Source organism: Festucalex cinctus, chromosome 18 (genome assembly GCF_051991245.1).
Source record: "Festucalex cinctus isolate MCC-2025b chromosome 18, RoL_Fcin_1.0, whole genome shotgun sequence".
In the NCBI taxonomy this organism is placed as follows: Eukaryota; Metazoa; Chordata; class Actinopteri; order Syngnathiformes; family Syngnathidae; genus Festucalex; species Festucalex cinctus.
Window position 1 is genome coordinate 18559650 of NC_135428.1, and position 25386 is coordinate 18585035.

Consider the following 25386-nt stretch of genomic DNA (forward strand, 5'->3'; position numbering starts at 1 on the left):
ATCATCAGATTCTCCAATGGCGTTGCCGGCATGGAGATTGTGAACACTGGATCGCTGTCCAAACTAACATTTTTTAATGTGTCCGATGGTGACTATGGTAACTACACCTGTGTTGCCATCAACAAACTTGGAAGTTCTAATACAAGTTTTGTTATGTATGGTAAGTACAGTACATGAAACTTGCATTAACACGCCACTTCAAAATTAATGCTTGAAAACTGCTGTACGAAGGAACAGGCATGGAATGGGTAGAACAAGGAAAACACAAGCAGTTGATGACAAACTATTTTGAGAGCTGTAAGGAAATAACAACTGTTCAGCAACACCCTCCAGGGGGCATGAATGGAGGCGATGAAAATGAAAAAAAAAAAAAAAAAAGGTGCTGGAGTCATTAACAAAGGATGAACTTTTTACCAAAGTGTTGAAAAGGTTGAATTTTAGAAAGCCGTTATGAGATTGGTGATGATCCCCAACTTTTTTTTTTTTTTTTTTTTTTTTAATGGTAGGCTACTGTTTGAGAAATGGGGTTGGCAGCTTCTACAGCAATGCGTTCCACTAGGACCTCACTAATCCAGATCTTGTCATTGTGGACCTGTACCTCAAACTATACAACACCTGATCCACCACTGTCCAGTTCACCGGCTCCAAGATGGCAATATGGATCTTACTCCACTCAACGAAACCACAATCCAATGGCTTCAGCGACTTGATCTAACAGTGCGACCCCTGCTGTTACATATACTAGAAAAAGATGAGAATGGTTGCTTGTTACTGCAGCTGTGCCTCACGATATTGTTTTCTATTTGGAAATTGATGCCTTGTGGACACCGTTCTCTGTAAATATTGTCAACAGGTCCGCTAGGAAATATTTCTAAACTATCACACACATTTCTGCTCGTTGTTCAACTGCTCCAATGCTTTGCTACACACGCAACCAGCCGATGGCTACTCTTGGCTACCTCCATGTGAGAAAAGTGCCCCCCGGCATCTTTAAAGAAGGCAAACGTGGCATTGAGGATGCAAAGCTGCAACAAACGTGCAGGCGAGGAAGAGGAGCCCGAAACAAGCCATTCCGGCTAGACTGTAGCATAAGACTACATGAGTGCATGAATGCCTGAATGACAGGGATGTGGTTACATGTGACTTTGACCAATGCCAGTGCACTGCTGGACTTCGGAGCAGTGTGAACGGAGAGAGTTGGCTCTGAGAAGGAAGAAGGAGAAGGAGGCGGGATTTCAGTTTTTTGTGAATGAAAGATAGAACAATCAAGATATATCAAAGAGCGTCTCTGCACACCACACATTGGACTTTTGACTGTGGGATTGTGTCCATTTTTTCTGCCCAGGAAATTCTCTTCCACAATTATCATAACTGTATATAGTCTATCAATTGGAACACAAGCAGTTGCCAAGTTACAGAGCCTCCACCCTGAGGCTCTTGTTTTCACAACAGATTTTTATTACTGCAGGCTCGACTCCATTCTTTCCACTTTTCAACATTCATATTCACCGTGTAACGAGAGCTAAGAAGAAATTGGACTTGCTGTACAGTACTCCAATGTAGGGTTGCATTCAATTCTCTCTCCTTGGATGCCTCCACTTGAATTATTGGATCACAATCTTGTGTTTTTATCACCTCAATATCCCCACTTGAATTATTGGATCACAATCTTGTGTCGTTATCACCTCAATATGTGACAACAGTCATTAGGAGGTTGAATCAAGAAGCCAGCAAAGAGCTGCAATGTTTTGATTCCACAACCTGGTATGTGCTCTGTGATCCACATGGGACAACATTGACAACCTTATGCTGCATTCACACCAAAAGCGGGGGGAGGTGTTTCGGTGGCGCGTTTATATTGTAGTCGATGGACCACGCGCCCGGAACGAAAGTCCGTGGGGCGGCGTGGAGGACGCGTTTGGAGCGTTGGGACGTGGTGCGGCGCAGAGAAATCCGCACATTCATGACGAAAATCCGCACACTCGCATATTCGCCAAAGTTGAAAAACATTACGTTTTTTCACATTTCGCCTCACGGTAGCCTATCGGCTTTGAGTACGGGCTACGTCACACGCAGCATCCTGTCTCTTGTCACCCAAAGCGCAACTCACAGCCAGCCGGGACAGAATGGTGAGCAAGGAAGTAGCATACAAGTGCGGTAAATATATTTACTTGCTGTTGAACTATAACAAGGTAGCAGCAGTGTTTTTCATCCATGGCAAAGCTATTTAGCGCAACGGCTGGCTGCCGGCTGGCCACTAAAAGCTAAAATGCTATCACGTACCTAAAAAAAGGCGCTGCTGGAAAAAATAGTGCCACGGCTGTATAATCCCAGGGAAGAAGTGGAAGTAGTCAGCAGTGCTCTCTTTTTTTTTTTTTTTTTTGTTGACTCGCTAAAGTGTACTACATAGTCATTGTTCACCAAGGGTCAGGGATCCAACTCCCCCTCTCCGGTGAGCACGAATGCACGAATAAGCGGCAATCGATCTAAAAAAAACTCTACGTGGTGAAACTCTAGCGGAGGAAGCGTTACAGATTTCCTTTTCAGTTTTGATGTGAATGCAGCATATCAGACCATATACTCCATCCAACCATCTTTGTGACCGCTTATTGCTCACAAGGGTCGCCGGGGCACTGGAGCCGATCCTATCTGGCTTCGGGCAGTAGGCAGGGTACACCGTGTCCTGGTTGCCAGCCCAATCGCAGGGCACACAGAGACGAACAACCATCCACACTCACAAGCAAACCTAGGCACAATTCAGAGCACCTAATTAACCTGCCATGCATGTCTTTGGAATGTGGGAGGAGACCGGAGGACCCACCCAAGAAGGCCGAAGCCCGGACTCAATCTTACGTCCTCAACACTGGGAGGCAGACCTGCTAACCAGTCGGCCACCGTGCCGGCTAGACCATATACTGAATACCGGTACATCAATTTTTCTGAGCACAACGTCCCTGCGGCTAGGTGGTGCATTACTTCACCAACAACAAACCTGGGATCACCAATGACCTGAAGGTCCTCCTTTATCAAAAGTAAAGAGCCTTCAGATCACTAGGGAAGAAAGAAAGAAGATCCAACATTAAGTGAAGGTGAGACTGAGGGCAACCAAGTACAGTATTTTAAGAGCTCGGCTGAGAGGTCGGCGCTGCTGGACAGTCTACGCTGGTGAGCTGGATGGATTCCGTTTTGGACTGGACTGTTCTCGGCATTATGGCTGTGATATTCCTCGAGGGACAGTGTTGATGCCTGGCGGTTGCGCCCATTCAGCGGCATGCCTGCACCAGCACGGTTTCTGATGGGGGAATGTCGGTGCTATCCGACTGCCCCACCGGGCACCTGCGGGTCGCTTGTGTTTTTTGTGCCGGGAAACAGGCAGAATTTTTCACAGCCCCTTTTTGCTCGGCGGAAATGTCGGCGCTGCTGGAGAGTCTACGCTGGTGAGCTAAGATGGATGGCTCTGGAGCTGAGGGGCGTGGACTAGTTGGAGGTTTCGGTGCTTGAAGGAGAGGCAGTTTGGATGGGACAAGAAAATTGGACCACTCTTTTTGTGTGTATGTTGCTCATCACGAACGCAGCAGCTGCTTGTTTACGAGCTAGCTTATAAGCAAACTTAGCTTGTAGCAAACGTGTGTGACATCATGCATGTTGAGATCACGTCACTGATCAACTTCTGAAAGGAGACCGTTTCTGTCCTCTTTCATCTAGAACTGCTTCAAACATCAAAGCGGATTTAGGAACGGAAGAATGTTGATTTGTTGTGATTGTATTGGTGTTAATGGTTTATGTTATGTTGTTGTTTTTTTTGTTTCTGTAAAGCGCTTTGTGACAGCTTAAGCTGTTTGAAAGCGCTATATAAATAAACTTGAGTATCCTCTTGGATTTTGTGATTCGTGATGTTGGAACGACACGTGACTGGTATCCATTTTTGTTTAGCTTGTACCATCTTGGTTGACAACGCAGTGGTGGAGTGTATTAGGGATGGACAGAAAACGGGATACAGAAACCCGGTGGACAATTTGTAGACTGATGCTGCCAGTCAAATAATCTGGTCTCAGTGGTGGCAAATCCAGGTTCATAAAATAAAATCCCTGTCATAGTTTGGGTTTTGCCACGGGTGCTTTATAGGTAAAAAGCTCCCGGAGCTCATTTGCCTGCCAGTTGAGTAGAAGCACCTGTGATCAAAACCAAACTGTGGCAGTGTGTTTACTTTATGGCACTTCATTTGCCACATTTGTCTGGTCCTCAACACCAGCAAAACTAAGGAGCTAGGGACCACAACCTGAGTCTGGTGCAACAATAGTAGTTATTATGCTATGGAACTCCAAGAGCACAACTCTGCCTAACATCAGGGCGAGGAGCTTGTTAGTATCCTTAAACAATGGACTGGAATGGATCGCCAACGGATGCTATATACAAGAGGAGCATTAGCAGATCCTTCAATGTGTGCAGGAAGATGTTGGAGATGTTCTACCAGCATCGGTGCCAGGGATGCAAAAATGATAAATAAACTAATTAAGAAGCCTTGGTGATAACATGTGAATGAAGTTAGAGATGTTTGAACCAGTGAGGGGCCAGAGATCTCTGAGCAAATGTCTCTCTTTCTTGGACTATCACTCACATCCTCTCCATGACACTGCACAGCAAAGAAGCTCTTTCTCAAATTGACATGTTCAGCTTTGCTGCTGGAAAAAAAAAAAGTGTATTTTTAATATTTTAAAATGCATTTCAATGGGTATTATACAGGGATTTTTGCTATTCGAAATCCAGCAGATTCCTTTCCTTCGCAAATAGTGGGTGTCTTATCTATCTACAAACTTTTCTGTGAATCATTGGATGTACTTGCTTGACTTCTTCTAAGAAAGGCTCACCATTCAGTGACCGTAAATCCCATGAAGACCCGAGCAAACACAAAAGTCGAAAACATTTACTAATTCAAAGGAACACACAAGACCATTCATCATGAATATTGCAATCTGTAGAAAATACTGTAACGATATATACACTATTTTTTTTTAATTAAGGAAGTTTAAGAAAAATTGACATCAAATTTTTACTACACAGCACTTACTGATTCCTCTATTAAAGTGTTATGAGCACTCAATTATGTATCTTAGTAACCTAACCACAGTGCAGAAGTCAGTGAGGTGCCTCAAATATGTTCTTCGAAAGTGTTTCTCTGTTTCCGATGTGTTGCTGTGTTTGATTTGTTCCCCTCTTTGTAGTGGTAATCGAGCCTACTAGCTCAACATTATTACAAGGTTAGTATTCTACATGGTCGTGCATTCTTAGAGGCAGTCCTGACAGCATGACAGATACTACCATTTTCACTCAGTTGTAGGCTTTGCTTAAAAAATAAACACTCCTATGTGTTTTGATTGTTTATGGTTTGGACACTTGGTGCGACAACCAGCAGTCTTAACTGCAGCTAGTGTGCAAATATTTGTGAAAATGGTCACCGTGAGCTGTTCTTATTCCTGCCATGTTTAATCTTTCTCTTTTCACACCATCTCTCTGTGTGACATGTATTCCTTTTGATTTTTGCATGCTCTCGTTCTGCTGTAAGTATCATTTTAACTTTCTTATGCCTGTTCTGTTTGTGCAAGACACTGTATAATTTGTGTGGCTGTGTGTGTATTTGTTTGTGTTCGTGTTTTTGTTTGTGTGCATGTGTCTTGGTGGAATGGGTTTGTCACTGTATCTCTATTCTCCATGCTTAATTGCTCTTCAGTGACCATGAGCTAAATTTAATTGCACTTATTTACCTTACTAATCATGAAATGGAATCTGTTATTATAATTGCTGATTGCAGTATATAATATAAAGTAACCAGCAATACAACATTGTTTTCCAAATGTTTGTATTTGAATTTAATACTAATTAGCAGTATACAGGAGTAGGGATAATCCACTGCTCTTAGTTGTGATTGGATTGATGTCCAGGGCAAATGTGGAGTCAGTTTGACATCTTAAAGCAGGGGTGGCCAAGTTCGGTCCTCGAGAGCCCCTATCCAGCCTGTTTTCCATGTCTCCCTCCTTCAGCGCAGCTGAATCTAACGATCAGCTAATCAGCAAGCTTTGCAGAAGCCTGATAACGATACTGATCATGAACCAGGTGTGTTAGTGGAGAGAAACATGGAAAACATTGTGAAGGGGCTCTCGAGGACCGAACCTGGCCACCCCTGTCTTAAAGTGATACTTCACTAATTCACTAATTAGCCCATTATTGCAATAATAATTAATATTTTGTCTAGAATTAATTTGATACTTTCATTATTTTTCACGTACAATTAGTACCTTTTAAAAACACATTTTGCAACTTGCTGTCGACTGAAAATGACATCACAAGGGCTCACGTAACCAATCACAGCTCACCTGTTTTCTAGGTTTGGTCATGTGACATTCACAAACTGAGCTGTGATTGGTTACCTGAGCCCTTGTGATGTCATTTTCAGTCGACTGCAAGTTGCAAAATGTGATTTTAAAGGTACTAATTGTACATGAAACAATGAAAATATCAAATTTATTATAGACAAAATATTGTTTGACTGACAAAAATGGCTAAATAAGTCAAGTATCCCTTTAACCAAAACATTTCCAGTACAACTCTTAATCAGAGGTGGGCGCGTCAATGAATTTTGACAATCCGTCATTCATCAATGGCTGGGACTCCCATCCGTCATCGTCAATAAGTCACATATCAAGCCGAAACAAACTATAATCGTTAATCTAGTTTAAATGCGCTTCCGTTCAGTTAATTTCACCAGTCCATCACTCCATCATTATTATCAGGATAAACTGTCGAGTGGTGATTTATTTATTTATTTATTTATTTATTTTAACCGTGACACGGCCAACTCAAATTAAGCATTAAATAAGATTTTCTTACATTTCACAGTTCTGGACGAGCTCTTCTTCATATCCTTCTTCATAGTCTCCTTCTTCTCTTAGTTTATGGGTTTATTGCAGCCTTTCATACTTGCGTGGCTTTCCCCGCATTCTACAAGTTGGATATTCTCCTATAGGCACTGAAGAGCGTCTACAGCATATGAACACTTGACAAGAGAAATGAACAATTTTATTGTTTATTTTTTTCCAATAAACTATTGACAAGAATAATTTGGGATGAACAACCTACATAAATGAAAATGGAAACAAGAATCGTAAATACTAAATATGTATTGTTTTTACAGCACTATTGCTCATCCGCTATGTTTCGTCTGTGTGGACCATCTGTGGATTTACGGACGTATACAATAATCTAGACTGCTCATGCCGCCATTACATTGCCCCTGCTAAGCTCGTCTAACTTGAATACATTGATTTCTCTGCAGCATTTTCACTTTATCTTCTGTCTATGGCAATAAAGCCACAGTGTGTGGCGTATGGTTGTACCAATTCATGAAACAGGAGTCCATCAGTCAATACTCACACGGTAATTGACGATTGCATTGACGTACGAAAACCCACTTCCATCAATGCTTCATCCGTCAGCTTTCCAAGTTTTCCCGTCGATTGTTAATTGTTAACAAAACAGTCGACCGTGATTATTGGACCTTCCGTCAGTCTTGACAGAATGCCAACTTCTGCTCTTAATTGCTCAAAACCCATATTGCAGCATAATATACTGTAGTTTGATAAGTAGTAGTTTAAAAATACTTAAAACAAGCACATTTTTACTTCACCGAAGAATACAATTTGTATTATTTATCAATTAAGTAGAGTGGCACGGTGTATGACTGGTTAGCACATCCACATCCCAGTACTGAGGACTCGGGTTCCTTTCTGGGTGGAGTTTGCATGTTCTCCCCTTGCCCGTGTGGGTCTTCTCCGGGTACTCCAGTCTCCTCCCACATTCCAAAGACATGCATGGCAGGTTAATTGGGTGCTCCGAATTGTCCCTAGGTGTGCTTGTGAGTGTGGATGTGTTGTTCGTCTGTGTGCCCTGCGATTGGCTGTTCAGAGTGTACCCCGCCTACTGCCCATAGCCAGCTGAGATAGGCTCCAGCACCCCCCGCGACCCTTGTGAGGAACAAGTGGTTCAGAAAATGGATGGACGGATATCAATTAAGTAATTCTGCTAGCACACACACACAAAAAACGTATTAATTGACAAGTAGTATTAAAATAATCGGTAGTATAAATATGCACTTGTTTTGCATTTAGTCTGACAGTGGCTCGGTCTTGGAGACAGAAGCCCGCTGTTGAGCAAAATATGGAAACTGATACTGAAGAAATGTAGGCTGAAATTGAAATCAATGAAATCTGTATAAGTGCCCTTAAACAAGACACCACCACCACGTTATTGTTGAACAGCACCTACTGACGCTTCCTTGTCTGCATGCCCCAAAAATCAATTTGAGAACGTGAAGGGCATCTTATAAAAATACTGAAAGAAGAAATTCACATTTTTTTTTTAATTCTAAATACAAACGCAAGGTATATTGCCGAAAGAGTATCAATTTATTGTTGTTGTCATATTTCACTACTCCAACGGAGATACAAGTGCTGACTTCCTTTTTTCACTCCCTCTTTGTCTTATGCACCTCTCAGGACCGAGAGCAGTTCAGGATGGCAATGGATCCGCACTGGGTGTGCACATAGACACCTTCCTCCTCTCCTTAGTGTTTCTGGCCTGTCTGCTCAGATTTTGAAGAGGGATTGATTATACCGACATTTGCGTGTATGTATGTTTGAGGGAATATTTGTTTTTTGTTAGGGTTTTTTTTTTATTTTATATCTGCAAACATACACTGATGCACAGCTCTCCACAAAGTTGATTTGTTATGATGTTGTCCTATATAATACACGATACAATTGTTTTGCAGTTTCTATTTTTCTTTTTAGATCATTTTAAGGTTGGAACAAATGTTTTGCAGTTTAATTGGATCTTCTCACTATTCAGAAGGAATGTATAAAATACTGTCTGATATTCAAATTGACTGTGAATTATCTGCATTTTTAACATTCATATTAAATGCGGGATGGGTAATATTTAACACACATGTTTAAAGTGGGCGGCACGGTAGTCGAGTGGTTAGCACGTCCGCTTCCCAGTTCTGTGGTCTCCGGTTCGAGTCCAGGCTCGGACCTTCCTGGGTGGAGTTTGCATGTTCTCCCCGTGCCCGCGTGGGTCTTCTCCGGGTACTCCGGTCTCCTCCCACATTCCAAAGACATGCATGGCAGGTTATTTGGGTGCTCCGAATTGTCCCTAGGTGTGCGTGTGAGTGTGGATGGTTGTTCGTCTCTGTGTGCCCTGCGATTGGTTGGCAACCAGTCCAGGGTGTCCCCTGCCTACTGCCCAGAGCCAGCTGAGATAGGCGCCAGCAGCCCCCGCGACCCTTGTGAGGAATAAGCGGTCAAGAAAATGGATGGATGGATGGATGTTTAAAGTGGATCTTAAATACCTCAATGTCAGCTAGAGACGAGAGAAGTGGAACGGATTTAGTTTTGACTGGAGCTAAAAGTGTTTTTGTTTTTTTTTATGTAAAATATTTCTTTTGTCTAGTTAAGGAAACAGTGATATTTTACTTTTGTTATTCTAATGTTTTGTTTGTATTTATTTTTTTAACCTGGTTAATTTTAAAATAATATATTTGAGATGGAAATATGAAGTTGTAATTATTCAGGCAAATGTCCTTGTTTTTATTGAGTCTTTGTTGTTTCTTTTGTTTTGCTAACAAGGATGTTTTCAGATGAAAATGGTGAAAAGCAAAATTTTACTTCATAATGACTTAGTTAAAAATAGCAGAAAACTGGTCCATTTTTTTTTTTTAATCCTCATGGCTTTAAAATGCAACTCATTAAAGCTGTTGCTGATTGTCTTGATATCACACAACAATTATCAACACATACACATGGATATGTTTGGTAATAATCTGCATACAGTATGTTTAAAGGTAGGGTCCAAAGAAGGATTTCCATTGCAGTTTATAAACAACATTCAAAACTGACGCTCCTCCCATCGGGATCAACGGTTCACGCCCACTTCCTATGACAGCAACTCAGCCCAGCACCAGTGTGTCAAATGTCACATGCTAAATGTGTGAGACTTGATGGTCGTGATGATGGAGCAAAAAATACTGTGGCTGCTTTTTCCACATGAAGCAGGGACGTGACTATGCACTGGTGCGCATTGCCCTGGCGGTTCCCTGCACTGTTACGAGTAGTGTTGTTCCGATACCGTTTTTTGGCTCCCGATACCGATACCCAGCTTTGCAGTATCGGTATTGTTCCGATACCGATACTAGTATCGGCAGAGGTGCCGATACTCCATTAAAACAGTGGTATCGGTATCGGTGACTACTTACAAGTAACATGCCGATACCATTAATTCCATCGCTAATATAGGATTTTGGATGCAGCATCTTGTGTCTTGCAGGTGCACGACATTCACTGGTATGTAACATGTTCACTGCATGCCGATCTAAGATATCCTATTGGCCCTTGAATGCTCTGAACCAATGGCAGGACATCTTTTTTATATTAAGAAAAACTTAAGTATCGGTATGGTATCGGTATCGGCCGATACTGCAAAGCTGGGTATCGGTATCAGGAGCCAAAAACCGGTATCGGAACAACACTACTTGTGAGTAGTCACCGATACCGATACCACTGTTTTAATGCAGTATCGGCACCTCTGCCGATACCAGTATCGGTATCGGAAAAACACTAGTTACGAGTAGTAGCTCGACTCTACGGCTTATAATGGTGTCACGCCTGATATGCACAGGGGGAAAAGAAGACACTGGAGAAGCATTTGCCGATTTGCTAAGCGCTAACCCTCGTTCACATGTTGCTAAATTATCAGGCTAATACTGTGCCCAAGCCTCTTCTTCATGGCTCGGAAGCGGGTAAAAGCAAAGCAGATATTTACCCTGGTTTTCGAGTGTAGGCTGCAGGTTTTGTAGCAGAATAGTTCCTATTTTTTTAGGCACTTTTAGTCATTAGTTGTGAGGAATTGGTTTTGTTTTTCTCTGCTCTAATGCCGCCCTGCCAGTCCACAGTGTCTTCTGCCCTGTGATTGGCTGGAGGGAAAACATTGAGTCTCTGCCTAGAAATGTCACAAACAAAACAAACGGGCAAAATACAGGCGTTGATTGAGACGGATTTCATTTGTATACATCCAGCATTTATTTTTGAAGGAAATCCTTTGGACCCTTCCTTTATTCACAAATAAATAACCCAAAGAATTTACAGTTTGTAATAGACTCATTTTTACTGTCATCGTACTGTCCTTTTCACTAAAAATGCCATTAGTAAACATGCTATTTTGGGTATTTCTACGGTTGTATTTGAAATGAAAGCAAAATAAATGTACCTTTACACCATAATGTACATGATAATTGATTATTTTCTTATTGGAAAGAAAGTTGATTGTACACTATGCAACACATTTTCGTACTTATCGATCGATTGGATATCTTACCCACTCTTATCAATCTGACATGTAAAGTATCTCCATGAAAATGGCCTTTTGTCCTATATTTTGATTGTGCAGTGCAGTGGATTTTTATTTGCCAAATTCAAAGACCACTTGTAAAACTACAGCGGCAATTCAAGCCACACATTGTTCGTCTTAAAACGTCGTCAGGAGTCCTTGACCACCAGTCTGACTATCAGTCCATGGTAAGAGGAGACTGTCTGAGTAGAGAAAGTTCACCACTCTCACCAAAACCTGTAAAGAAGGCTACAAGTGCACAGAGCTGAATTTCTCAGTGAGGTGAAGGAAAAATGGCAAAACACTTTCAGAAATCTCTTGCGCATGCTAACGTCACTTGCCTCATTCATCCAGGTCAATTCATTCTCAAACCATTGACTCGATCACAACTGGACTGTTCTGGTTGTCTTAGAAGACTTTTAGCCTATCATCCGAGCAACCCTAATCAGGTCAATCAGGACAGCTCGAACCCGAGTGTTGGTGCAAAAACCAATCTATTCATCTCCAAAAATTAGCACATTTCCCAATCATAAACGTTATCACTCTTTTGGGATGCAAAAGACAGTTGCCAGTTGTTAAAATGTATTGAAGAGAGTTCTCTGCCCACCAAAAATATTTGAATGGAATCACCTTCATCAGTATTCAAGTTGCTGAAGGCCAAAAGTGCTATTGTTTATCTGTAGAGGATAATTTATTGAGTCTTTCAGGAAGGGATGAAAGAATGGCAGTTTTTGTAGGTGTTGATTTAAAGAGATTTTCTCAACTTTCTGTCGATGGTCTCTCAATTGTCTTTCAAGCCATACTGTATGTCTTCTTTGTCCATGTCCGTCCTCAAAAGAGTGATTTTTCTGTTTGAGATGTAGATAGACAAGTGAGTTAGCTGTGACCTGCTCAGTGGTTGATTGGTTTCTCCAATAGCCTATACTGTATAGTGTACATCAGAGAGTTCATCAGTGCACTTGACAGCATACACAAGATTGCTTTTCTGGGTAGTGGGTAGAACTGTAGAGTGTCTTGTCTTTGGTATGTCGGTACCAGCCTTTATCGCAGATTGTTACTAGTTTTGACAGACAATGTATTCCTTTTTCATACATAATGACATTGTTGTTGCTTCTGTTTTCTTCCTCGTCCATCTTGCTCTTGGTCCTTCTGGAACTAGAGGCACTGTTGAAAAATCACCAGCTGGGGCAAGAACAAGTTTGTAGGGCCTCGCTCCGGTGCTGACAGTATGCTCTTTCTCTTATGCCTGTGGGAAAACATCATGAGTTTGTGCTGTAAGCCTTCTGCTAAGCCCAGTTTGTATTCCATTGGGTATTGGAGTCAAAAAGTGGGTATAGGTCCATCTATATGTGTTTTCCATAAATCCCAACATGGAGGCCCCTGTTGTCTCCAATGTGGACCTCACACTCCAAAAAAAAGACAGGATACTGTCTTTGATAAAATGTGCCTGAACTCGTGAGTCCTGCTCAGATGAGGTTAAACATATCTAAGACAATCATAACAAGTCCAGCTGCGATGGATTGATACACTCACAATTGTGCAGGAATAAGAAAGGATGCCTCAAAAATGTGTGCAGTACCGGAATCATCTCAGCTTTAACCTGAGATACCGCCAAAAGAGCCTCATCGCCACAAGCTTATGCTCCACCGTGAGAGGCTACAGGACAGACAAAAATCCTACTAAAGGCACAAAACAGCTCCTGAAAACTGTATTTGTAACATCATTGTCATTTGTAATTAAATTTGTACTCTCAAAGAATAAGGTGTGGATTTTTTGGGATGGAGTAGCTATTACGTTTCTGAAGTGAAATATTTTTTAAAGATGAGGCCAAAGGTGTTGATGGTTGGCAGTTTAGCAAAAATGGAAGCGATATAAGAACTCATGTCATGTATCTTGCACCATATCAATTTCGTCTATCATCTCTACCCTTTTTACACTGACAAGGAAGTGTTTAGGTTTATGTGGGCCGCTATGATTTATACAGGAGCTCGTCAAAAAATTAGAATATCCTTGAAAAGTTAAATAATTTCCATAATTCCATTCAAAAGGTCAAACTATAGTTTATATTTATTATTATTTATATTTGTTTATTCACATTTGTTAAAATGTCTGCTGTATTTTATGATATGGCAATAAATCGATTATTTACATTCAGGTATTGCAGTTTGTTTTTGTCAGACAATATTGCACAGATTTTGTTCATTACATTATACTTATTGTAGGTGTAAAAGGGGATGTAGTCATTAGTTCTCACTGTGAGTTTTTGAATCTCATGGTTCTAGTATAAATGCAGCCTTTTCCTGAAGGAAATGTGGAGAAATTTGAGTGTCCGTTATGAGAGGGATCTTTATTGATTCCACTGCTTTCTGCATTGTGTACCAAAACTATGAAGGTGGGTTGTGTACATCCAATCAACAACTCTGCTGCTCTTTAATTTTATAATAATAAAACCTAATTAAATGTATTTTGAAGAAACTTGTTATTTCACTTGTGGTTATCAGACTGGTTGCCCTTTTCATTAATCAATACACAAGGTAGCTCTCAGTTGTGTCAGGCTTGCTGTAGGTAATAATAGGACAGTGCAATAAAAAGTGGCATCTAAAACTTAAATTGTTTGAAACCAAAGAGGCTTTCACTGAAGCTGATTTGGGTAATCATCAGTTGCAAACAGATCAGTCATAAATCGTTGTCAAACAGAAAGCAGAACTGACAGGAATAACACATTCCAGACAAGGATTCACCTCTGACACTGTTTGAAAATGACAAGCTAATTATTCCCTCTTGCCTCAAAGGATGGCAGAACTGATCTCACTTCTGAAGTAAACGAACTTGAACTAATGCACCCAGATTCACCCCTCATCATCTTTGGAGACTTTAACAGAGCAAAACTTAACCACGAACTTCCTAGATATAAGCAGCACATTGATTGTCCCACCAGGGAAGGCAATATTTTGGTTTCACTACTACACAACACTGAAACACTCATACAGCTCTGTTGCCTGCACAGCATTTGATTTGTCTGTTAACTGTTAAATACACTTAATTCCAACATACAAGCACAAACTTAAGTGTGTGAAACCAGCAGGGGAAACGGTGAGGAAGTGGACCAGTAAGGCAAAGGTGGCACTACTGCATTGTTTGGACTGCAATGACTGCATTTACATGCAGCCATTAACTGCTTTAAAACACAAATATTGGCTATATTCGGTTTTGTAAGGCCATGTAAACATGCACAATAACCCAAATATGCTGCCCTTGTGATGTTTACCCCCTTCATAACCCGAATTATTGTTCATATAAACGCATTCGGAATGCCTCGATTGAACGGGACATTGATTTTCCGCTGTGTGCATGCTCAGTTCTTCTTTTCTTCTTCTTTGCTGATTTGTATTAACAAGGAATCTTGGTCTTTGTAGTACAGCAACGACTTGTCTTGGAGCTGCCACAAAAAAGTACAGTTAGAAACGCCCAAATCATCAGCACCCACCTACCCTATGGCAGCCCATGCTTGTATCCTTCAATGTTTCTATCGAGGGCAATTTTCAATGCGATTCGGCCATTGCCGCTTTGCAGCCACACGCACGGACACAGATGGCACTATATTTCATAAAGACTCAGATCCGTCCCCTCCACCTTCGAAGGGTTTGCTTGATATGTGTACGCCTGCGAGCACACATTTTGCTGCGTTAATACTCATCACAGCTTGTGGTCGATATTCTCCCATGCTATAGGAGGCAGTGAAGAACGTCTACAGCATTTGAACACCACCACACTTTTTCATTTTATTATTCTTCTTATTATTATTGTTATTATTAATTCAATCTCTGGTGTAAAAACCTTATTTATTGATTGATTGAATTATTTTTTATTTTATTATCTGTTCTCATTGCTGCTGGACATGTAAATTTCCCAGAGGGAGCCATCCCAAAGGGATCAATAAAGTCAGGTCTAAGTCTAGAAGTAAAAACAATTATTTATTTATTTTTCAATAAATTATCGACTTCAACAGCTTGGGGGGAATGGTCTACATATGCTTAACAAAATAAATGAAAACTAAGAATCAGTAAGTAGACAACACTGTTGTTTACGACAGTGTTTGCTCGTCCACCATTTTTTTCCTTGCAGATCATTTGCTTAGCCCCAGCCAGCCCCCGGGCCCTGGTAGCCAGCTTGGAGATCTAGCGGAGGGGCGTGGGTAAAAAGGTAGCCGAGCACTTTCCCAAGCTCCAGACTCAGAGGGAGGCGTCAGGCCGGGAACAGAGCACCTCTTCACGCTTGCCACAACGAAGCCCCGGGCCACCCCCTTGCCCATCGCTCTTTTTAGGTGTGCGGTGCACAAAATGTGGGCAATGTGGAGCATGAAGGGTCGTGGTTGATGAAATTACGTGAGAGGATGGGTATGGAGCTTGAACAATGTATGTCATCGTACAAATGCTGATGCGTTGAAGTTGAATAAAAAATTTTTTGGCACTTGTACCTCTAAGTCAAATTTTAAACAACCTTCTTCTTCAAGTTGATGTCCAACTCAGCAATGCAGACGAATCTTAGAAGCCAAGCCAGACATACGTATGTTATCTGCCTATCACGGAAATGTAACCAATAAAAAGACAGAAGACGGAGTTCTGATAGGAGTTTATTATCGGTCCAATGTAAATTTTGTTTCTTCAAAATGAATGGACTGAAATGCACTTTTACCTCATCTCTTTAACAGCAAAGAAAATTTACCAACAATATATACATGCAAATGCAACAATCAATGGAAAACAAAAAAAAACTCGACCCAGTCTTTGTGCGAAAAAAAAAAAATGTTCTTCAAAGTTCTTCCACTGAAAAAAAAAATAAAGGCTGCCCAGCAAAAAAATAAATAAAAAAATCACTTGTCCGGAGCTTATATGTATGTGCTGTAAATGTAGGAATGTAAAGTGATATCTATATGTATGTGTAAATGTAGCTGATTGCCTGAAGTTACAAGTTTTGTTGTGTATTTATAAGGCTGGGACGTGCCGAGAGCACGAAAACTCTGGCTACAGTGATGGAGCGCTAAATTCCGATTCTTAATTGAACATACCACCACAGTGCACACTTTACCACGCTGTAAAAAAAATGAATAAATAAAAATAAAAATGTGTTTTTTGCTCAGTGTGAAAGAACAATATTCAGTCGGTGTATTTTTATATATATATTTATTTTTTTATTTTTTTAATTAAATAAATGTATTATTCTTAGTCCTGTCTGCGATGGATGGATGGATCATGGAAGGATGGCTGGAGTTGCTGAGGATAAAAAGCAAGGAGCATTATCAAAATGGGGCCTAGAGATGTGGAAAAGGACCACTGAGAATTGACATTTGTAAATAATGTGAGGAGCATCGAATTGAGACTAAACCCGGGTTTTCACCGGATGCGGTTGCGGTGCGGTTGCGGTGCGGTTGCGGTGCGGTCCGGCGACGCAAGCAATTAGATTCCATTCATTCGAATGGTGCAGTTTACACCGCTTGCGGGTGCGTTGCGTGTCGACTGCGGAAGGCCTGCGGCGTGCCGCAAGCCTTCCGCAAGGATAGACCTATTTTCTATTTTTGCCGGACGCCGCAGCGGTAGGCCTCCGGCAAATGGCAAGCTAGCACAAAACACATCGAGCGGGACAGGAAGACCGAGGCAGTTTCAAAATAAATTTCCGGTTACCTTTCAGAATAAAACACTCGCCAGCTCGTATTTCGCAAGCTTATCAGCAAAACGTGACGTGGGCGTCGCCGGGCCATGTGCTCATTCACGGTTTAGACACCAGCGAACATGGACGAGGGGAGGTTTATATTGGAGGTGGAAAACCACAAAATAATATATGACACGGCACATCCTTTTTATAAGGACTGTAATGTATTGTGAGTTTGATGTTCGCGATTGCTTGTTGTGCCCGTCTCGCTTGCGAGTGGACCCGCACTGACCCGACTCTCGTTATTAATATACTTTACAAGGACAACCAAAAAAAGGATGCTGCATGGAATCTCAGAGCAGAAGAAGAAGAAAAGGTTAAATCAAAAGAAGTCCACCTCTCTTTCTGCTTCTCTGTTGAGCAGACTTTCTGTATGTTTGTCGTTGTGAAATGCCACATGATCGCGGGCGCGCGGTCCCGCGAGACACGTTGGGAAGTGGGCGGCGATGGAGCTGCCCCAGCTAGCAAAATTCCTCCGGCTCATATATGGGCCACATGCTTGCGTTTGTTCTGGCCCAGTATACGGCTGGGTCCTCGGGCCAAGACCGGCCCACACACGGCAAGACGTTCTGGTTCAACATGAATGGGCCTGACATGGGCCAGTGTATTGTTAACAACAGAAAAAGGCTGTGGCTCACTTCTGGCCCACATGCTGTCTTACTTTAGGTAGCCTATAATAAATTGGCCCACCTCTAGCCCACACACGGCATACCGATATTAACTGAAAACTCTACTGTTGGCCCAGGTCTGGCCCATACACTATAAACCGATCAATTTAAGATGTGCTGCCGGCCCAAACCTGGCCCATGCACTGCATGAAAGATTGTGTTGTCATGGAGATCTTGTGTCCCCATCCACACTCTAAAAAGAGAATTGTTTAACCAATTAAAGATTACAAATTGAACTGTTGACCAATTAAAAAAATGCTTCAATTGTTAACGTATTACTGAATTAAGTTAGTCCAAAAAGAATATATTAAGTTTAATTGATTATGAGTTCATTAAATTTAATACTTTGAATTAGTCATTTTTTTAGATTAATATATTTAATTTAATGAACTCATAATTAATTAAACTTAATATTCACTTTGGACTAACTTCAATTGAGTGTTACCAGTTTAAACAATTTTTTAAATTGGTCAACAATTCAATTCATAATCTTAAATTCGTTAAACAATTCTGTTTTAAGAGTGCAGTCTTTTTTTTTTAGTATTTCTGAAATACTGAAACATGACACTCCAGATTGCCGTTAAAAATTTAGATAAAGCCGTCTTCATTAGAACAGTCTGATTTGTTGCAGTTGTTGAATGGATTTAAAAGTGCTAAAATGGCAAGTGGTCCCTTGCTTTGATATTATTGATATTAATAAAATACTCTTGAGTAGTATTTTTCAGCATTTCAGAAACACCAGTGAAAAATGCAGCAATACATACAGTAAACACTAGTTAGTGCAACACAAGACCTGATATCTGTGTATGTACATGAATGTTTCTGTGACGATTAAAAATATACAAGTACATGAATACACCAAAAGTGACGAAAGGTGATCAATTTATTACTAAACACAGCAACAACAGGAGCTAATTTCTTACTTAAAACATCCACAACAAGTTACTGTTCAACAATGCAACAAAACATGCTAATTTACAGACAAACCCCAATTTAACTGTCACTCAATCTGAGTCGCCGTTTTTTCGCCCCTTCTCTGTCTGCTGCGAGCTGCAACCATCTCTTCATATGGCTCTCTGTTTCGTGTTGTGAGGCTGTTGTTGTGAGGGGGCTCTTTCTGACAGCATCTGAAATAGACAACCATTTAATAAAGAAACATTTTGTTAGTACAATGCAAATACAATGTGGCAAAATTATTTGACCCTGCAGAAATTTAAACAGATTGAAAAATCTGAATATTTACCAATTAGGACAGCCTTTAATTGCAGAGATGACATTGATGTTTTCGCATTTACTCCTCTCCAATTCGTCTCCAGGCTGTTTGAGATCGTCTGCTTCATTAAACGCCACACTGTCTTTCACGTCACATCCCCGATAACACTCAAGTGGTTTATCTAAAAGGATAAAGTAGTTTATTTGAGTGTCAGAAGACAAAATGATTAGGTTGAGAGAGTTAAGTGAAGGGTACCGCAACATACTGTATATTATTATCTGAAATTTGGGTCAATGTGGCCAGAAAGCTAAAAAATTGTGAATTGCTAAAAATGATATACAGGACGGTACGCAAATATGTTTGAGTAAGTTAAGTGTATATGTGCATGTGCTGCATTTGTTACTAGGGCTGGATGATTATGGAAAATGATCATCTATTTCTGATTGAGATTGAAATCCCAATTAATAAAATAATTATTCATCAATTTCTTTTTTTCAAGTACAACAACCTAACCTTATAAATATATGAAATTAAAGCTTCTTGCAATTTCATTCATTTCAAACATAACCATCATTACCATCTTTATTATCGTATTTATTTTATTTTTTGTGCTATGTCATATGGAAATGTGTGTTAGTATGATAAAAACAAAAAAGTCCTTGGATCAAATATTTGTATCCTTCAATTTTGAGGAAAATCCTCTTAAATACCACAATACATACTAAGGGTGTCACGATTTCGATTTTTTATCGAAATCGATCGAAATTACGTCACGATTTCGAGCATCGAAATAGAAGAGAGGACACTCGATTCGATGCCCCCCCCCCCCCCCCCCCCCCCCCCCCCGCCGCCGGCGTGCCGCAAGCCTTCCGCAAGGATAGACCTATTTTCTATTTTTGCCGGACGCCGCAGCGGTAGGCCTCCGGCAAATGGCTAGCTAGCACAAAACACATCGAGCGGGACAGGAAGACAGAGGCAGTTTCAAAATAAATTTCCGGTTACCTTTCAGAAAAAAACACTCGCCAGCTCCTATTTCGCAAGCTTATCAGCAGAACGTGACGTGGGCGTCGCCGGGCCATGTGCTCATTCACGGTTTAGACACCAGCGAACATGGACGCGGAGAGGTTTAATAAATTGGAGGTGGAAAACCACAAAATAATATATGACACGGCACTTCCTTTTTATAAAGACTGTAATGTATTGTGAGTTTGATGTTCGCGATTGCTTGTTGTGCCCGTCTCGCTTGCCGTACTGAGCGGCAGCCGGACGCGGAAGACAGAAATAAAGAGTGGCGCTCGCCTTGAGCACGCACTGACCCGACTCTCGTTATTAATATACTTTACAAGGACAACCAAAAAAAAGATGCTGCATGGAATCTCATAGCAGAAGAAGCACAGACTTTCTGTATGTTTGTCGTTGTGAAATGCCACATGATCGCGCGCGCACGGTCCCGCGAGATACGTTGGGAAGTGGGCGGCGACGGAGCTGCCGGACCGCAGCTGTGCGGAGCCGGTGTGGATTGACAAAAAAATTGACCCGTCCGGAGCACGCAGTCAAGACGCACCGCAACCGCAGTCAGTGAAAACCCGGGGTTAGCTGACTTCTCCTGCAGTCATGATGGCAAGCGCGGACAGACACAGCAATGGTGCTTCAAGCCGCTCCCGCTTCTCTCGTCACCAGTTTGGAAACATTTTGCGTTCCCGGTGAGTTATGTCGACAACGTTCACGTTGTCGATAAAAAGACCACAGTTTGCAAGATATGCTATGTGCGCGTACTGTACTCGGCCACGGGAAACACGACAAACATGACGGGACATTTACGCAGGCATCACAAAGATTTAGATTTATCAAATTCAACTAGAAGTGGGAAAACAACGGTCCAACCAACTATTTCATCCTCATTTACAGTGAAACTTCCACACACTTCAGCTCGCGCGAAACGCCAGATCCATAGGTCTATTTATAGCAGCAGACCTGCAGCCTTGGAAAACGCTGGATTCAAACATTTAATTAGTGTACTTGAACCACGCTACAGTATGCCCAGCAACTGTAAATGTTGGGATATAGTTTGTTCAGGCTGTATTTGTTCCATGACTTTGGACACAATATATTTTTTGTTGTTGTTGCACATTGCACATTATTTTAAGAGGAACGCACAGCACACTGTTGTAACCAAAAACAGTCAATAGATGGCAGGCACCCACTGTGACTTTTTGTTTTTGTTTTTTTATTTTTTATTTTACACTTCAGTAAGAACAAGACGGTTAACTTTATATTGTAAATAAATTCTTTGAATTTGATCATTCCTGCCTAATGTCAATTATCATATATTACATAAATTTACACAAAAATAATATGGAAATTGCATCACCTATATGTAGCCGATCTTTTGAAATAAGATTTACTGTACAATGAATAGAACCAATGATCATAGACTAGCCTTAGCCTACAGAAGCATATGCCTCTGTGTTATAAAGTGGGGGAGCGGAGAAAAAAAAAAAAAAAAAAAAAATCGAAAAAAAAATCGAATCGTGACCCCAAAATCGAAATTTAAATCGAATCGTGGAGTTGGCGAATCGTGACACCCCTAATACATACCCTTTAAAATTACATGTAACAAAGAATCACTTACAGGTTGTAGTTAAGGATTCTTGAGGAGTCCTTGTTGATGTGTGCATTGGCTGGGACCATGGGTTAGGATTATCTTGAAAGAAATAGAATTTTAGATTTTAGCATAAAAATAATTTTTAAAAATGACATAAAAAAAACATGGGCAAATGATTTTTAAAAAATGAATTAAATGAACAGGAAACATATTTATGACATAACCAATATGAAAACGCGATGCCATAAATTCAAAATAGAAATTTCCTTAAAAATGTTTTGTGATTGGGCTTGTATAGGCCATCTAAAAATCACACAATATAGCAGCCATCCATACATTATCTGAACTCCTTATCATCCCTGATGTCTTTGGGCTAGTTTCCATACAAAATAACTTGCAAATTAATCTCCTAATGTTATGCAGAATTCATGTGACTTCACATTTTTCCGCAACTGTCCCACCTCACCTCAATTTACTCAGCAAACTCACATATGGGCCACAGGCGATGTATCGCCTGTGGCCCGTAATGTCACTCACGCAGGTTACAGAAGTGCACCTGCGGCTGCCCGCCAATTGAAATAGCTTGCACAAGTTAGAACATTTGAAATATGATTTACAAATCTCTAGAGTTCTAGGCAGTTTGTCCCATTAAGCTACATTTCGATAGTTTTGTAAGTGCTTGATTTAATCACGGTGTGGTCTAGTGAAGTGAATGGCGTTTTTGTTTTTTTGGTTGGGGTGGATAATCCCAACAGAGGAACTTCGGTATCTTATTTATTACTCTAGCTAGCTAGCTAGCTAGCTAGCTAACTTTACCACACCGGAACAGATGCTATTTTAGCTCACAAAAAAAAAGTGTTCAACCACACGCCCGGTATTTCACAAACATCCATGGCAAAATTTCAATGTTATGAAATAAAACAAAATGTGAAAACACGCTTACCTAATAGCGACCCACTTCAACGTAGTCCAGTAGTCAAGTGGATGGCGGTTTCTTTTATTTATTTATTTTTTTAACAGGAAGGTTGAGAGAGGAGTGCTCGGTGTCGCTCGGTGCAATACAGCGTGTCCTGCACGGGCAGTCAATGAAACGTTAAATAAGTAAGGCTAGTAAAAGAAAACTCCGTCCCAAAACTACAACAACAAAACAAGTGACTTACCGCAGTCGGTTTCCTCGTGGCTCCAAAAGAATAGTTGTGTGACTACTATCCTGACTGTTGTCAAAACGCCGCACAAAAATGAATGTGTTCATTTGAATTTAGCCGCCGGCGACGTCACTTCTGGATCCAGCGAGTAAACGCCAACGGCATCCAGCGCCGCAGCGCATACGAGTAGTACCTGTACTCCAAAGACCAACATCCCTTGCCATGGAGCATGCGCATATGCCGCCTGCTTTTTTTTTTGGTAGTGGCGGGCTGGTGGATGAATGTCTGTTCTGGCCCGGCAACGGCATCATACTTGTGTATCGTAGCAAGAAGAAAAAAAAAAACCTGTGGGCTAAAACTCACATCACGGTCATGGGCCATGAACAGTATAAATACCCTTGGCCCAGTAACAACTTGACTTGAGGATTATAAATATGTGGTATCCTCATCTGGGCCGAGTTTGGAGTATACACAGTTAATCTGTCCGGCTGTCAGCCGACACTGGCGGTAGACAGCCAGGATCGGCCCAGAACTGACTGCTATCTGGGGCGCCGGACCGCAGCTGTGCGGAGCCGGTGTGGATTGACAAAAAAATTGACCCGTCCGGAGCACGCAGTCAAGACGCACCGCACCGCAACCGCACCGCAACCGCATCCGGTGAAAACCCGGGGTAACATTGACCCATTCTTCTGTATGTGTGTATGTTACCAACAGATGCAACAGTTGTTTGTTTACTTTCAAACTTAGCTATTTTAGCAGACTTGAGTGATGTCGTGCATGCTGTGATCATGACATCTCTGACCCATTGGTGAATGGAGGCTTTGAATCGCTCCTCTTTCATCTGTAACCAAGCAACAAAATATATGAAGGAATGTCGTAAAATATTTTGTTGGTTTATGAATGGATGGTTGCAGAGCTGGGCCACGTCCGTTAATCGTCAATTCCCACCTGCCGGCGCGTGCTTCCGCTGGACACGGCTCAACTATTCAATGCTACTTGTCCCTGTATGAAAACATACCCGTGCTCCTTGATAAATTATGAATTTACTGTGGCTAATCACATTTTTCAGTTCATTTTCACTGACCAACACAAAGTCAAGATTACCTCTATACAGTACATGCTCAATGAAGTAATCGCCTAAATAGAACATTTTTGACAAAATATCAGACTCCTATCAATTTTTAAAATAAATACCGGATCTGAATTTTTAAATGCAAGATTAGAACATGTTTAACAAGTAAAACTCAATGAACCTCATACACATCTCAATCACATACTATATATGTTGTAACGCAGCATGCACACCTTTGTTGATGTTTAATGAAGTGAGATAGAACTTATGGACACTAATTGGGTTTTCTGCTCTCACCAGCTCAATTTCCTCCTATGTTACTAGTGGTCACGTCATTATATCGTTATCAATATCATCTCTCTCTCTCTCGGAATACATGAATTCCCTGTGGCATATATTATACATATTTAGCTAGCGTGCTAACATTAACAGTAACGCCACAAGGTTATATGTAGAAAATTACCTCTTTTTTTTTTTCCCCCAATACCAAATGTCATTGTCAGTGTTGTGGCTCCATACTAAAAGGCTTAATAGTTACGTTGCTTAAAATGTCCCAAAACTGCTATTATCAGTCGTCACCAAAATATATGTGGACATTAGGGGTGTTAAAAAAAAATCGATTCGGCGATATATCGCGATACTACATCGCGCGATTCTCGAATCGATTCAATTAAAAAAAAAAATCGATTTTTTTTTTTTTTTTTTTTTAAGAGCTCAGAATTGTTCATTCGGTAGTCTTACCGATTCAACGTCTTATCATCATTGCCTTTTTTTTTTGTGTGTGTGTGTGTGAATCAATTTTTAAACTTCCATTTTTAATGGAAAAATATTCAACAAAACGTCTGACTTCGGGTTAGGATTCACACCTTGAGCATGGAAGAATGTTATATGAACGGAACATTAAGCCTTAATATTTTTATTTTAATGCTGTTCAAACATGAAACAGATTACAACCTCTATAAGACTGAAATTTCAGATAAATAAATAATACATTTTCATATAAATCTTACACTCTACAAGCTTACTGATTAGTATTTTCTAAATTTGAATGAAAAAAAATCGCAACAATCGACTTATAAATTCGTATCGGGATTAATCGGTATCGAATCGAATCGTGACCTGTGAATCGTGATACGAATCGAATCGTCAGGTACTAGGCAATTCACACCCCTAGTGGACATGTCTACTTATTTCCAATTCATTCACTGAAAATATCTCAATGATAAGCCTCTCTGTGCACTCAATTACAAGAGATTGAGGAAATGAGCCACTTACCTTCAGTTTCTCTCACGCCGGGTCTGTTTTTCTTTAGTAATAATAAAATGAGATTTATATAAATCCTTACGGATACTTAATAAAGAAAAAAGGCTTCAGTCAACCAGCACAAAGGACCGGAGTTGTGCTGTAGGGGATACCTTTGGGATCCTTTGTCTGTGCCGCAAGTCAGCACGCTGCTGGGCTGGCTGGCTGCTGAGGGAGTCTAAAAAAGCTTGCATCTCTAAATTTCCAAAATCTACAATCAATCGTCACCAAAGTTC

At 40.9% G+C, this 25386-nt stretch overlaps 1 protein-coding gene and 1 long non-coding RNA gene across 6 annotated transcripts in view; one reads left to right on the plus strand and one right to left on the minus strand.

The window, feature by feature from the left end:
• ntm (neurotrimin) overlaps positions 1–10540 on the plus strand; it is a 106351-nt gene extending 95811 nt beyond the window's left edge. For 2 of the 5 annotated variants that reach the window (XM_077505045.1, XM_077505043.1), the window contains 3 exons: positions 9–160; positions 5223–5258; positions 8550–10540. In XM_077505045.1, coding sequence (XP_077361171.1) covers positions 9–160; positions 5223–5258; positions 8550–8650 — 289 coding nt within the window. In that variant the 3' untranslated portion in view covers positions 8651–10540. The remainder of the gene's footprint in view (positions 1–8; positions 161–5222; positions 5259–8549) is intronic. The other 3 variants (XM_077505044.1, XM_077505046.1, XM_077505047.1) reach the window with 3 other exon arrangements.
• A 7861-nt stretch (positions 10541–18401) lies between these two features.
• Positions 18402–23281, minus strand: LOC144006442 (uncharacterized). The gene is made up of 5 exons (XR_013279828.1): positions 22792–23281; positions 22575–22701; positions 21659–21730; positions 19057–19207; positions 18402–18940 (listed from the first exon to the last, which is right to left on the minus strand). It is a non-coding gene; the product is annotated as an uncharacterized LOC144006442 (long non-coding RNA).
• Positions 23282–25386: the final 2105 nt, after the last annotated feature.